General features: G+C 60.9%; 1 protein-coding gene across 1 annotated transcript; it reads left to right on the top strand.

The window, feature by feature from the left end:
* The first annotated feature begins 5,914 nt into the window (after positions 1-5,914).
* On the top strand, positions 5,915-11,871 carry LOC147412737 (M-phase inducer phosphatase 2-like). The gene is made up of 16 exons (XM_086481072.1): positions 5,915-6,033; positions 6,225-6,352; positions 7,032-7,083; positions 8,147-8,188; positions 8,451-8,487; positions 8,644-8,751; positions 8,846-8,965; positions 9,184-9,318; positions 9,470-9,544; positions 9,798-9,977; positions 10,104-10,199; positions 10,522-10,584; positions 10,696-10,794; positions 11,115-11,248; positions 11,355-11,466; positions 11,731-11,871. The coding sequence occupies exons 1-16, from the start codon at positions 5,915-5,917 to the stop codon at positions 11,869-11,871; spliced, it is 1,641 nt and encodes a 546-aa protein (XP_086337198.1).
* Positions 11,872-14,701: the final 2,830 nt, after the last annotated feature.

The following is a 14,701-nucleotide window of genomic DNA, read 5'->3' on the forward strand; positions in this document are numbered from 1 at the left end:
TGGGCAGCTTGCGGCTGGACGTGGCGCTGGAGACCCCCACCCGCCTCCGCTTCACGGTGCGAGCCGGCCCCGGGCCCGGTGCCCCGGTGCTCCGGACCCCCCCGCTGACACCCCCCCCCTCCCTTCTGTCCCCGCAGCTGCGGGACCCGGCCCGGCAGCGGTACGAGGTGCCCCTGGCCACACCGCGGGCGAGCGGCCGAGCCGCCTCCCCGCTCTACGGGCTGCAGATCAACCAGGATCCCTTCGGCCTCGTCGTCTGCCGGCAGCGCGACGGGCAGGTCCTGTAAGTGCCCGTCCTGCCCCGAGCCTTCCCGAAGGGATTCGGTCTGGAAGCGGGTCCTGGCCCCAACCCCAGCGGTGCGTGGGACGGAGCAGGGATGCGGCAGGGGATGGCGGTGACAGCAGTGGGGTGGCGGTCAGCGGCTGCGGGGGCTTTGCTTTGAGCCCCTCTGCGGTTCGGTGCCTGGGAAGGGAAGCAGGAGTCCCAGAGATCAGTCGAAACCGGGCTGCTGGGCACCGCTGGGGCTGTTTGCCGGAGTCTCCCTTTCTCTCCAACAGGCCGAACACCACCGTCGCGCCCCTCTTCTTCGCAGACCAGTTCCTGCAGATCTCCACCTCTTTGCCCTCCCATTTCATTTCTGGGCTGGGGGAGCACCAGACGCCGCTGGTCCTCGACACGGCATGGACCAGGGTCACCCTCTGGAATCGGGATATGGCGCCTGTGGTACGGAGCGGGGCTGAGGGAGAGGGAGGTGGCTCATCTGCGCCTGTGGGGGTGGCCCTGCAACCTCTGACATCTTGTTTGGGGCTGGGGAAAGGCATCGGTGGCTGTGGAGCTCTGGGACCTGGCCTCAGCCCTGGGCAAGCCCGTGGGACCGTTGTCCCCAAGTCAGGCTTTGTCCCCCCTGGGGCTCTTGTTTGGCTCAGAAGCCGCTTTCCCTGACACGGTCCAGGGCTCTTGTTTGGGGCAGAGCTCTGCTGACTCAGGCAGTGTCTGGGGCTGCAAGCCCTGGCTTTGCACCCCGAGCCGTGACGGTGCTTCTGGCCAGTGGCAGGCAGGTGGGTGGGTGGGTGCTGTGCTGGGGCCTCCAACGGAGCCTCACCCGCACTGCGCTGTGCTCTACTCCAGCCCCAGGTCAACCTCTACGGCTCCCACCCTTTCTACCTGGTGATGGAGGACAGCGGTTCGGCTCACGGCGTCTTTCTGCTGAACAGCAACGCGATGGGTGAGTCCCATGGAGGTGCTGGGCATGGGCTTGGCCCACGTCCCCATCCTCAGCTTGTTCCTCCGGCGCTCGTGCTTCGCCAGATGTGCTCCTGCAGCCCAGCCCGGCCCTGACCTGGCGCACGACGGGCGGGATCCTGGACTTCTACGTCTTCCTGGGCCCTGACCCCAAGAGCGTGGTGCGGCAGTACCTGGACGTCATCGGTAGGGCCGAGCCGCGGGCGGGGGGCACGGGTGCTCCTGGGATGGCTCTGCCGGGATGCTGCGTGGCCCGTCTGAGGTGAGGGCTGGGGCTGCCCCTGAGGTGAGCGAGGCCCTTGGGTGGGTGACGGGGTGTCTTCTGCCTGCTGGCTGCCCGGGGGTGGTGGGTGGGAGCTCCAAGCCGGAGCCGGGCCGGCTGGGGCATCCCCGGGGGTGACCTGAGGGCTGGGCAGGGGAAGGAGAAGGAGACAGACCCCCCATCACAGGCACTGGGCACCCCGACTTCCAGAGCCCCCCTGATCCCCCCCAGCCCCGCTCCCCCCCTGCAGCTGCCCCGTCCCCAGCCCCTCCCCTGAGGCCTGTCCCGCAGCCCCAGGCTGCCCCACGGCCTGTCCTGGCAGCGGCGAGCGGGGCCTCGGGCAGGCCCAGGGCTCTGTTAACCCAGGGGCCTTCAGCAGCAGTGCGGGGAAGGAGCGGGGTCTGCAGGAGCGGCTGCAGCAGGAGGGGCTCCGGCCTGGGGCTGGCTGTGACAGTCAGGGTTCTTTCCCTCTGCCAGAGGCCGTGCCAGGGGCTCGGTGGTCTGTTCCTGCCCTGGGGATGTCGTCAGCTGCATCCAGCTCAGGCTGAAGCTGAGGAGATGGGCAAAAGGAAAAGTGGCTGGAGAAGGACACGAAGGGGATCCGGCTGCGAGCTGCCCCCAGCTGCAGACAAGAGACAGCCGGCCTCTCCGCGTGAGGAAGGGTCCCTGTGAGTAGTCCTCAGCAGAGCTGGTCACCAACATGCACCGCGGGGCCTGTGTGCGTAACCAAAGCACGGTACAGCCATGTAGTGTGTGTGTGTGTGTGCGCACGTGAGGCTGTGTATGTAGGAAGCCTCAGATTGTAAGAGCTGAGAGAGGCAGAGACAGAAGTGTCTCAACAATAAAATGCTCCCAGCAGCACCAAGAGCAGGAGCGGCAGTGAGTCCTGGGCCCTTGTGTTATAATCAGATCTGAATTTTGAATTTCATTGATAATTAATTGTTTTGAATAAACAACTAATTTCTTATAGTTAATTATTTCCTGATTCAATTAATTTACATTATGGTAAGGAGTAGACAAAACCTCACTTATGCTAAGAGACAGCAGATGCAGGCCTTAGGAAGATGGCCAAAGCTGAAGCTGCTGTGGATTGGGAAACTGTACAGAACACAGAACGAGGAGGGAGGGAGGCAGGTACAAGGGGTGAAATTGTACGTTCTCAGCTAGTTCTCTTATGTGATGAATCCATCGAAACAAAGGAATGTTGCTGTGAAGACTCTCCCGTCCTCCCCATCCTAATTTGTATATCAGAGATTTTGATCAGTAAAATAACCAATTATTAGATTAGGATAGGACTATTAAGAAAGTTATAGAATAGGGTGGACCAATCATTGTAACTGTCAAAATTAATAGCGGGCATAAGATGCATGCTTATGTTAAAATCTGTTAAAGATCCTGACTTTGCAGAAAAAGGGTATAAGATGTTGAATTTTTGATGTAACTTTGAAGCCCATCGGGTGGAGCTGTCCCTGTGCTTCCCAGCGCTGCAATAAAGACGTGCCAGCTTATCTGCAAGTGTGTAGATAAATTTGTCGTGATTGCGACCCTCCGTCCACACTTGGGGCCGTGTCACCCCTCTTGTGCTCCGGGTGCCTCCCTGTGCCTGTGCCCTCCCACCTTCCATCACTGGCGTCACTCTTTTGCTTCCCTGTCCCTTTCTTCTGTCTGTTCTCATACCCTGCTCCCTCTTCGTCCCTCTCTGGTTTCCAAGCCCCTCTCTTGTTCTGCTATTCTACCTGCCCCTTTGGTTTTCCTTGCTCTCCCTCTGTCCTGCTCCCTGCCCCTCTTTTTTCCTTCCTCTGTCTCTGTCCTGCAGCGCATGGCTGGTTTTTCATTCACTGCCTCTTTGTCCCAATCTGCATTCCTCCTTGATGTTCCCAATCTCTCTGGCTTCTTGCCTGAGATGCTTTTTCTCTCTTGTTTGTAACAGGAGACGCTGTTCTCTAAAAACATAACGGCATTCTTTTGGCAAGCCGCTGAAACATTGAGAAGATCCCCTCCTGGGAACACTCTGCAATATTCTTCCTGTCTGCAAGTGGCACCTGTTCATCAGAATGGATTCCAGAACCCAAGGGGCAGTTAACCTCCAGAAGTCTTAAACCTTCTGTGGAATCGCACGGACTATTTCTTGCTAAGAAGATGAAGGCTCTGTTGTTCCAGCTGTCCTTAGTGTTTCGAGACAACAAGCACTTGCACTGGTACTTGTTCTTTTCTGATCTGCGGCTCCTGTGAATGTTTCTCCAAGTTCTTGGTTTCCTGTCCGGGTGACTCTCCAGAGGACTGTAAAAATCAGTCTTTGTGGAGACTCTCTGTGCTGCGGAGCTGCCTGTATCGTTGTTGTCACCCAGCTGCCTACAAACGGCTCCCAACCCCAGACAGTGGGGCGGCATTTCTGATCTGCTGGAAGGGGGTGTCTCCATTTTTAATGTTGTTTCTTTCAGGGAGCACTGTGAGCGTGGCAGATCCTAAGCAGAAATACACTCGATTTGAACAAGTCGGGCAAGGGTAAGTCCAGTCACAGCTACTTACACAAAATCACGGGCCAGGTATTTTGCTGGTGTGATATCAAGCGTGAAGTCGGGCAAGCTCCAAACGTGTTCAGACCCTGGGCTTAGATTCTGCTGTCTCTCAGTACTGATCAGAATTGGTGCCTGTGGTCAGAAGGCATCGTCAAAGAGCACTTGATGCTGGCAACGTCTTGTCTGCAGCGAGGGGCAGGACCTGGAAGATCTACTGTCCCTCAAGTTTGTGGCACCCGTTTGCTTGTTTTCTTAGGGGAAATCATTTTTGTGTGTCTCAAAATAATACGGCCACGCTAAAGAAAGGAGAAAAATCTTTATTGCCTGAAAGAGCAACTTAGAACCTGATAGCTGTCAGATAAATAACACTTCTCAAGAACACTTCTTTCCACTCTTTTGCTTTAAAAAAGTATTTAGTGATCAGGATTATAATGGTATAGTTTAGAAACTGCAACCAGAGGTTAAATATTCAGCTTTCTTTTCTGGCAGAGGTAGTGAAAACCAACCATTCAGTAATACATGCAGTGTCAATGCACTGTCCTTTCCTCAGTTGTCTGGCACGTGTGTTCAGGGCTCTCAGAATGACTGCATGGTGTTGCCGGAGTTTTGCAGATAGATCCAAAGAAGAGGTCTAAGAAGGCACAGCTAGACTGTGCGTGTGTTACATTCTCTGGAAAAAAATCCACACACACCCCCTGCAAGGAAAAAAAAAAAAAAAAAAAAAAAGGAAAAAACTAAACCCCAACAGAGCAAAACTGGAGAAAAGGGGAAAAGAATGAAATCTATTATTTTCCAGTCTCTGTAGGCACCCTGCCCTTCAGTTTTGGACTGAAAGAATTTAGTATGAACTCTGGAGATTTGCACCAGCCCTTTTTCTTCCTCTTGGACCTAAGTTTTCACTTGGATAGCCTGCATGGCAGGGGGCTTCTGGGCTGCTGCGCTGTGCGCTGCTGGCTGAAGGAGTGGAGGAACCAAGGTGTTTTAGAAACACTACAGGCAGCAGAGAGCTCCTGTCAGGGCTTTCACTTCCAGGGTCTAAACCACTTCTCATGTCTTTGCTGCTCTTTTGTTTCTAGGGCATCTGGAACTGTCTATACAGCACTCGACATCAGCACGGGACAAGAGGTAGGTGTCAGCAGCCCCAGCAGATTTGGCAGGGGTTCAGCGCTTTCCCCCCTGGTGCGAACAGCGGATGGGCTTTCGGATCGCCAGGAGATCTTTACTGCAAAGACTTCCACATGGCTGGGGGCTTGTGGCTGGGGGTGGGGGCAGTGTCCGAACACTGGGCTCCCCCCTGGGCTGCACAATCACTGACGGACACCCACCCCTCATCCTGCCCAGCCGCACGCCCGACGTGCAGCCCCCCAGCGATGTCTCCCCACCCACGCACCATTCCGTGCCCCCCCAGCCGTATGCCCCCCAAGACCCCAACTACGCACCCCTCCATTCCCATTTACCCCCTCAGCCGTGCCCCCCCCATGCCCTTCAGCCACTTTGGGCCGAGCTCTCCTGTGCTCCCCAGCCATGTCCCCCCACCCAGCCATGCCCCCCCCCATTTTGGGCGATGCCCCCTGAGCCCCTCCAGCCATGCCCCTGCACCCCTGCTGGCCCCTCCCCCCGTGCTTTGCCCGCACCCCCGGGCTCCGCTCCCCTGCCCGCGCGCCCCCGACCCGGCCGTGGCCCCGCCCCCCGCCCCTCCCCATTGGCTCCCGCCGCGCCGCTCCCCTGTTAGTTTTCGAATATAAATAGGGGCGGCCGCGGGCGCGCGCCCCCCCCCCCTCGCGCACCGGACGGCGGAGCATCGGCGCGGCCCCGCTCCGCTCCGCCGGGGCCGGGAACGGTCGCTCCAACGGGTGTAATTAACGCCTCCCTTCCTTTCCTGCACTCGCCATGGCGGCGCAGGGCGGCCCCGGTGGCCGTGGGCTAGCCGGAGTAGCCAGGAGGCGAGCGGGCATGTCGCCGGTCACCCCGCTGACGCTGGATATGGACAAGCTGGTGGGACTGGGAAGGTGAGTGGAGACGGGGGGGCTGCCCCGCACCGCACCGCACCCCCCTCCCCCCCACGCGTGAATGCTGCCGGCTCAGGGCAGTGCTGAGCGCGGAGGGGGGGGACACCCCCCACCGCCCCACCCGAGGGGGGCACCCCGAGGGGTACCGGTGGGTCCCCACGGGCTGATCGCCGCCCCCGCCCTGCCCGCAGCCACTGGGACACCCCGAAGCGGCGGGTGGCGGGGCTGTCCTTGCAGAGGCGCCGGGCCAGCCCGTGCCGGGGGTCGGCAGCCTTGGGCTCCCCCCGCAGCTCCGTCTCCTCCGAGTCCTCGGACGCGGGTGAGCGATGGGTGCTGTTGCCACACCCGCCCCTGCCCCGACCCCCCTCCTCCCCGGGGCTGGGGGTGTGCAGGGGGAGCTGTGCCGAGGGGGTGGGCGTTGGGCAGGGGGTCACTGCATGCAGGGAAGGGGCTGGGAAGGCAGGGGAGGGGTTTGAGGGTGGGGAAGGGTCTTTCTGGGGGTGCACGTGAGAGCCGGGGCCCCCGCTCTGTCTCAGCTCCTGGCCATGCTCTGAATCAAACTGGGATTTTAAACGGGGATTTCCTCCCCACCGCTTCCTTCCCTGTGCTGGATGATGGGTGGGAGCCCCCCCACCCACCCACCCACCCAGGCCTGCACCCCGGGGGGGGCTCGGCTGTGGACCACCCCAGTGGGGGTCCCTGGGCAGGGTGATGTGGGACATGTTGGCCAGGATGGGTGGTCCCAGGGTTGTCCCTTTGCCATGCTGGGGGACGGGAGAAGCTTTGGGTGAGGGTCCCACCTGAGCACACAGCAGATCCCACCCTGTGGCCCCCTCCCCAGCACTAGAAGGGAACACAGCTGGGGTGGGGGGGCTCCCCTGCACCCTGCCAGCACCCCACAGGAGCGGGGGGGGACCTGTGCTGGAGCAGGGTCCCGGGGGCACGGCGTGCCTCCCACCCGCCCCCCCCGATGCTACCCCTGCCCCTTGTTCCCGCAGGAGTGGGGCTGGACTCCCCCACGCAGGAGGACCCCGCGGCACTGGAGGAAGTGTGAGTGTCCCTCGCCCCGCGTCCCCCCACTCCAGGAGGTCTCCACCCTTGCCCACTGTGTCCCCCCTGCTCACCCTCCCCAGGCTGCCTGCAGTGCCCACGCTCAACCTGTCCCAGCCTTGCTGGGGGGCTGTGCTTCCAGCTGTGCCCTCCACCCCAAAATTAATTTTTGGTGGGGGGTGGTGTGAGAAACCACCTCTAGTGGGGGTGTCAGTGCTGGTGCTCGGCCCAGCCCTGCTGCAGGCAGGGGTCTGGCAGCGGGTGCAGGCAGGAAGCCTCTGCGGTGCTGCCGTGCCAAGTCCTCCTCTGGCAGGGACGGCCGGCAGACGGCTCGCTGCCTCACCACGCAGCGGGGTGAGGGTGCTGAGCACCTCCCTGGGCTCCCAGCACCCCCGCCTCAGCCTCCTTGGGGTGCTGCTGCCCAGGCCTCGCAGATTTGGGGTTCAGGGATCAGCTGAGAGCCGAGCTCTGCGGGGCTGAGGGGCTCTGGGTGCCACGCCTGTGCCACGCCGGTAGCTTCGCCCACTCCCGGGGCCGTTGGCAGAGCCCCTCTCTGGCAGATGTCGGGTGACTGAGTAACTGGGGGCAGATGGTGATGCTGGGGCAGCCTTGGGGCTGGGTGGGCTGGGCTGCAGGGGACACACCAGTGCCCCCTTCGTCCTGTCGCAGTGTGCAGCTGCATGGCCATATGGCCGACGGCCAGCATCCCCAGCATCCCCGCTGCCGGATTTACATACAGGTGGAGAGCGGGCGCCACTGCCACCAGCTACATCTGGGCCCCGAGTGGGGTCAGCGGGGTGCCCTGGACCACCTCAGCGTGCTGCTTAACCCCCCAGCCCAGATTGGGGTCCCCCCGTCTGAAACCAGTGATTTCCAGATGGGGTTTTAACCCTTTGTGGGGCTGAAAGCCGCTCAGCTGCTCTCCCCTTGGGGGGGCTGATGACTCCTGCGTGGGGTGGGGTCCCTGTAAGGGCTGCGGCTGCCCATCCCCGGGGCTCCTGGGCTGCTCAGGCTGGGGCACGGGGTGCCATCCCCCCTAACCCTGGCTCCTCTCTTCCCGCAGCTTTGAGACAGCGATCCTAGAGTCCAGGAGAGCTCTCAAAGAGTAAGTGAAGGGGCTCTGTCCCTGTGCCCAGACCCGAAAGCCAGGCTGTGCGTCTGCCCTTCCCTGGGGTTTGGATCAAGCTGTCGGTGTTGCTCAGTGGCTGGAGGAATTGCTGCCCTGGGGTCCTGTCCGGGGAGGTCTCACCCCACTGTGGGGACCCAGGGGACAAGGGGGTCCATGCCAGCTTCGGGGCGGTGGGGGGGGTGGGATGCTGCTGGTCCAGGGCATCTTCTCTCCTCATTCAATCCTTTTCTTTTTGCAGCAATAAGCTCCTTATCCGGAGGATCCACTCACTGCCGGTAAGTCCCGGGGGCTCTGCAGGGCTGAGCTGAGGGCGGCTGGATCCTGCTGTGCGCCTGGCTGAGCTGGGAGGAGGAGGAGGAGAAGGAGGAGGATGGAGCTGGGGAGCGCAGGGGCTGTGCAGCACCTCTCACCCCTCCCAACCCGCCCCGCAGCCACAGCTCCTGGGGGTCAGCCCGGTCCTGAAGAACATCACCCACTGCCGGGAGTTCAACAGCCACGGGGCCAGGGAGCAGAGGGGCCCAAGGAAGCCTGAGGACAAGGTGAGGGGGGGCAGCAAGGCTGGGGAGAGGGAGGCAGGACCGGGGAAGGGGCAGGGGGATGCCATGCCCACCCCCCCCTCCCCCACTGCTGCAGGAGGGGTTTGTCTTCAAGAAGCTGCAGAGGCCAAGTCAGCGCAGCCGGCTGCCCGCCGGCGATGGGGCTGCGGGGAGGGACCCCCTCAGCCAGAGACTCGGCTCTGCACCCGGCCTGCTGGTGAGAGGGGCTGGGGGCGCTGAGAGGGGGGCACCGGGGGTGGGTGGTCCTGCTGCAGGGGCTGCTGAGCCGGGACCTGCTGCTCCAGCCTCCCTGTTTGCACTGGAGACCTGTGGGTGTGGGAGCTGGGGGGATTGGGGTCACTGTGTCTGCAAACAGGGCTGGTGTGGGGCTGGCCCCACTCCTGAGCCATGGGCTGTGTCGTGTCCCCTCCCCAGTTCGACACCCCCGAGAAGGAAAACGCCGCCCAGGGCGAGAGCCCCATCATCCTGCGCCGGTGCTCCTTGACCTCCTCCATGTCTGAAGAGGAAGATGATGACTTCGTGGAGATCCTGGATGAGGAGGAGATGAAAGTAGGGAGGGCTTCTCCATCTGCGCAGCTGGATGGACCCTGGGCAGGGGCTCCGTCCCTGCCCAGGGGGGTGCGAAGCAGCAGTGGGTCTCGTTCCCTTCATGCTCTCCTCTGTCTCTCCCCTGTGGCCCCCCCAGGTGCCCCCCCAGAAGAGCAATACCGACGGGCCACAGGGGATGGAGAACCTACTGACTGCGCCCCTGGTGAGGAAGGAGGAGGCCGAGCCGGTACGTTGGGTGTCTTGGGGGGTGGATGGGGCCTCAGGCTCCCCCTTCCTTGGGTCTCCAAGGTGGGGTCTGGGGGTGAGGGTCACTGGTTGGCGAGCAGCACACACCCCCCAGGGCTTTGGGCTTGTCCTGGGTGGTGTGCAGGCACTAGAGAGGGACCCTTTTGCCTTTGTTCTCGTGGTGCTGGGGGGGGGGGGTATGTGGGGGGAATGCCGGACCCTTGGGCAGCGACACGGGCTCTCTCCCCACACAGTGTCCGGTGAAGCGCGGCAAGTGCCGGCAGCTCTTCCGCTCGCCCTCGATGCCCAGCAGCGTCATCAGGCCCATCCTGAAGCGGACAGACCAACCCCAGGACCGGGACACCCCCGTCAAGACCAAGCGACGGAGGAGCGTGGCCGGTAGCCCTGGCGAGGAGGCGGCAGCGGCGGAGCCGGTGGGTGATGGGGAATCCTCGGGGTGAGGCGTCCTTGCCCATCCCGGGTGGGACTGCCCAGTGCCACGGCTCTGCCGGCGCCCTCGCTAACGCCGAGGGGGGTGTCTCTGGTTCATGTCCCCGCAGAAAGCGCGGCTGCTGTGCTCCAGGTCTTTCTGCCACGAGGAGATGGAGAACCTGCTGGCTAACGACCATCAGGAGCTCATCGGGGACTTCTCCAAGGTAGGGCTGCTGGGGGTGCTGCAGGCTTGGGGGTGCCGCCTGCCCCCCTCTCCTGAAACAAAGGGGGACCATCAGTGGAGCCCTGCGCTGGTGCCAGAGCCCCAATACAGCTGGTGGCCCTTGTTTGGGACCAAGGGGACTTGGGGCTGAGACTTTCCAGCCTGAAGAGCCTGACCCGCTGCTCTTCCAGTGCCGCAGCGCCGTCCCTCTTGGGAGGGAGCAAACCTCGCAGGCGGGGGGTCTTCTGGGCTGGGGGGAGCGGGTGGCAGCCAGGACGTCTCCCCAGGGACAGATCCTGACCCAGCACCCGCCTCTCCTCCAGCCTTACCTTCTGCAGACGGTAGAGGGGAAGCACCCAGACCTGAAGTACATTTCTCCCGAAATGGTAAGGGAGCAGTGACCTCTTCCCCAAAAAAAACACCCCCACAGGGCTGCCTCCCTGCTCCACACCCCTCCCCCCCCCCCCCCCCCCCTCGATGACGGGCTCCCCCCACAGATGGTGGCAGTGCTGACGGGGCAGTTCAGCAGCCTCATCGAGAGCTGCGTGATCGTGGACTGCAGGTACCCCTACGAGTACGAGGGAGGCCACATCAAGGTCAGAACCGCCGCTGCGCCCCTCGGGGCTGGGGACAGGGTGGTCATGGGTGGGGGAGACACAAACCTGTCAAACCTCAGAGGGACTGATGCCCCCCCCCAAAAGGTGCTGAACCCCCTGGAGGGGTTGAGAGCCTCCCCAAAGGTGCTGAGCACCCCCGGAGGTGCTGAGCCCCAGCTGGAAGGAGGAGGGGGGTGAAGGCATTCCCAACAGATGGGGCAGAAGGGGGGCAGGGTATGGAGGGCCACCCCACCCCCCCCCCCCCACCGAGATGAAATGGGAGGATGGGGGGGCTGAAAGGGGCCCCTCTCCCTCGCCAGGGCGCCGTCAACCTGCCGCTGGAGCAGGACGTGGAGGAGTTCCTGCTGAAGAAGCCCATCGTGCCCTTCGACGCCAGCAAGAGGGTGATCGTCATCTTCCACTGCGAGTTCTCCTCCGAGAGGGGGCCCAGGATGTGAGTTTGGGGGTTTGGGGGGGGTGGGGTGGGCGCTGGGTTCTGCTGGACCCCCTGGACATGGCAGGATCCTATCTGGATGCCAATCCTGTCCCCTGTTCCGCAGGTGCCGGTTCATCAGGGAGAAGGACCGAGCCTGTAACGAGTACCCCCACCTCCACTACCCCGAGCTCTATGTCCTGAAGGGGGGGTACCGGGAGTTCTTCCCCCAGTACCAGGTAAGCCCCCCTACCTTTCACCCCCTGTGTGGGAGGGGGGGCGGTCCCTGGCAGGAGGGTGAGAGTGCTGGGTGGGGGGAAATCCCCCTCTCCGCTCCCCAAAACCCTGCCCTGTGAGGGGAAAGGGTCTGGCTCTGAGCATCCTCCATGAGGTTGGTACCTCCAGGGGAAGGGGGTTGTGCTGGGGGTCCTGGGGGGTGCTGGGTTTGCCCCAGGGGGTGGGGAGGGGGGCCTGCGGGTGCTGACAGAGCTGTGGGTGCCCAGATGCACTGCGAGCCCCAGGACTACCGGCCGATGGACCACGAGGACTTCAAGGAGGACCTGCGCAAGTTCCGCCAGAAGAGCCGCAGCTGGGTGGGCGAGCGCAGCAAGCGGGAGCTCTACAGCCGCCTCAAGAACTTCTGAGGGACCCCCGCAGCCCCCTGCCCACCCCCTACCCAGGGCTGCCGGCGCTCACGGTTGCCCAGCCCAAAACCTGGTCACCACCCCGCCCCACCCCCCCCCCACCCCCCAGCCCTCCCAGCTCTGTGCTGGGTGCCCTGCCCAGCATCGCCCCCCTCAGCAGCGCGGGGCAGGGGGCCATGGTTGTGGGGTTTTACCCCTTTTTTACCCTAAAAGGTGTTTAGGTTTTACCCCAAATGGTGGCTGGGGGCTGTAGCATGTGGGTGGGGAATGCCTAGGGGGGCTCAATCCCTGCCAGGTTGAATCTTCCTCTGGGAGTGGGGGTCAGGCTACCTCCCCTCCCCAGCATCAGGGATGGGGCTCGGGGGCTGTGGGGCAGCCCCCCAAGCCAGTGCCCCCCTTCCCCTTGCACCCTGGGCTGGGTGGGGGGTGGCTTTGCCAGCTTTGGGCAAGCCACGGGGCTGCAGCACGTCCCCCCCACCACCCCCCCGAGCCCTGGGGGGTGCCATGGAGCTGGGCAGACCCTCTCTGGGAGGCTGGGTGTCCACAGGGAAGGTGGGGACCCCCGTCCCTGAGGGCTGCGACCCCCCTGTCAGCAAAGCTTAATTGGCAGAACTGTTACAGAAAAGCGCTTAAACCTCCTTTGCAGCCAGGGGGTGCTGCAGGGGGTGGGGCTGGGGGGTGCCCCTTGTACCGGTCACTATTTGGGGAGTTCCTTGTTGTTGTGGTGTTTTGCCACCCCGTTGGTTAACTTTGGGGGGGCAGGAGGGGCTTCACCCCCACCCCAGAGTGGCTGCTGCCAAAGCACCACGTGCTGGGGAGGGGGGAATGGCCCCTGTGCCCCCATGTCTTGTCTGTTTTTATTGTTTTTTTAAACATTTCTGTTTGATAACTCTGTGAGGAGGGAAAGCCTTGGCTCTGGTCTGTGACTGCGCTGCGAATCTGAGGGGGGTCGGGGGGTCACCCCCTGCTTTGAGGGTGGGGTTGGGGCGCTTGGGGGAAGAGGAGAGCTGTTTAAAGGGGTGATGGCTGCCCTGTGGGGCTGGGGTCACAGCTGGACCGACCCCCTCAGGGCTGTGTGTGGGGCAGGAGGAGGGGTGGGGATGGTGGGGTGACCGTGGGGTCCCACAACTGGGACAGTGGTGTGTGGTGGGGGGGCACCCCCAGCTCGGTTGTTGTGCCCCTCATGCTCGCCCTGCCACCTGCTGCCCCCCCCCAGGGTGATCCTGTGTCCCCAGGCCCTGTCACACACACCACCACCCCCACCCCCGGGGTGATCCTGTGTCCCCCAGGCCTGTGACACCCTGACGTGCGGAAAAGACTTTACAACCCGAAAGGTTACACAGTAGGTGTGTTTATTGCGCGCAGATGCACGGGGGATCGCTCCACCACAAACGTGCATCCCCACCGTGGCCGCTTGTCCAGGATTTACCCAGTTAAAACATCACCTATTTCGAAATGCCTAGACATATTCATGATCTGTCCCCAAAAAGGCCATTCCTTCCTGTCACTCCATTTCCATAATCTCCGCCTCGGGCTCCTCCTCGGGGCGCTTGCGCAGTTCCTCCTGGTGGTCCTGGGCAGGGGTCTTCAGGGATGAAGGCCGTAGGTCTTCCTCGCTCTGTACTCCTCCCCTCTCCCCTGGAATCTCTAATTTGGCTGAGCTTGCAGTCCCAGACCGGTTTCAGCCTGGTCTGTCCCTGTGTGCACACCTGGCTATCTCCTCTTTGTTCTTGGTTAGAGATGGATGTTAGCGAGCCCTCCTTAGCTCTTATCTCCTCCTGCCTTTGACGCCTTTGAGTCATGAATTATGTCCTTGTTTCTGTCTTTTCTGTTTCCCTTATCAGCTTCTTTCTCAAGCAATTTGCGGGGGTTAGTGACTAATTGCCTACTTGCATGCATGTTAGGTCTGGGAAGCAAGTTTTAATAGTTTTAGCTTTGTTTTTCTATGTAGCTCCCTATTAATATTTGCTATATATCTTCGCTTATAAAATATATTTTCCATATGTCCCTCTATCAATTCCCCCCTTTTCTATTGAGTTAAGTGAATTCTTTTACTTGGCTGTTCTATCTGATCGGTACAATGCTTCGTACATTGAAGTTATTCTTCTAACTATACACCAAAGCCACATATATAGGGTCCCTACTAGAAATAATAAAATAGCGGTAGCTATCAACAACACTACTATTGGATGCATTAGGACGTTGAAAAAGTCCGGTGTCTGAAGGTGACCACCCCAAAAGTGTATCCCACCATTTGTGTTCTCCGTCCTTTTTGACCCTTTTCAAGACCCTACTTACCTCATTTGCCTCATGATGAACAGTTATTAGAGTTTCCTGTCCATTATTCTTGGCTTCCTCTAATATCCGTATTAAGTCTGGGTGTTTCAACAACCTTTTTCTCACTGCTAAGTCTGTCCCTGTAGTTGTGGGTTCTAGTTCAGAAATCAACGTATAGTTTGATCTCAGGATTTGATGAGAAACCACAGGAGCAAAGTAGCTAAAGTCACATCCTGTGATGGTGGTAAAATTACAAATACAGAAATTTGAGTGATTCCTGGTGTCTGTTTCTACTCCTCCTACAGACACAAAGCGACATGTTGTTCTTAAACAAGCACAACCTTTTCCTGCATAGATGACAACCGGTTTTGGACTGGCATTCGGGCGAGTTTCAAGGTGACAGACCTTTTGGTCAGTATCCAGCAAATGTCTTGTGCACTCATGGTATTGCTTTCGCAGAGAAATCCCTGTTGCTCTCGTACAACGCAGGATTCTAAGTCAACTGTTTGCCGTTTGTTCTCTCTCTTTCGGGCCCATGTCCTATGTTCCAAAG

This window comes from Leptosomus discolor, unplaced genomic scaffold (assembly GCF_034619465.1).
Source record: "Leptosomus discolor isolate bLepDis1 unplaced genomic scaffold, bLepDis1.hap2 HAP2_SCAFFOLD_81, whole genome shotgun sequence".
Lineage (NCBI taxonomy): Eukaryota > Metazoa > Chordata > Aves > Leptosomiformes > Leptosomidae > Leptosomus > Leptosomus discolor.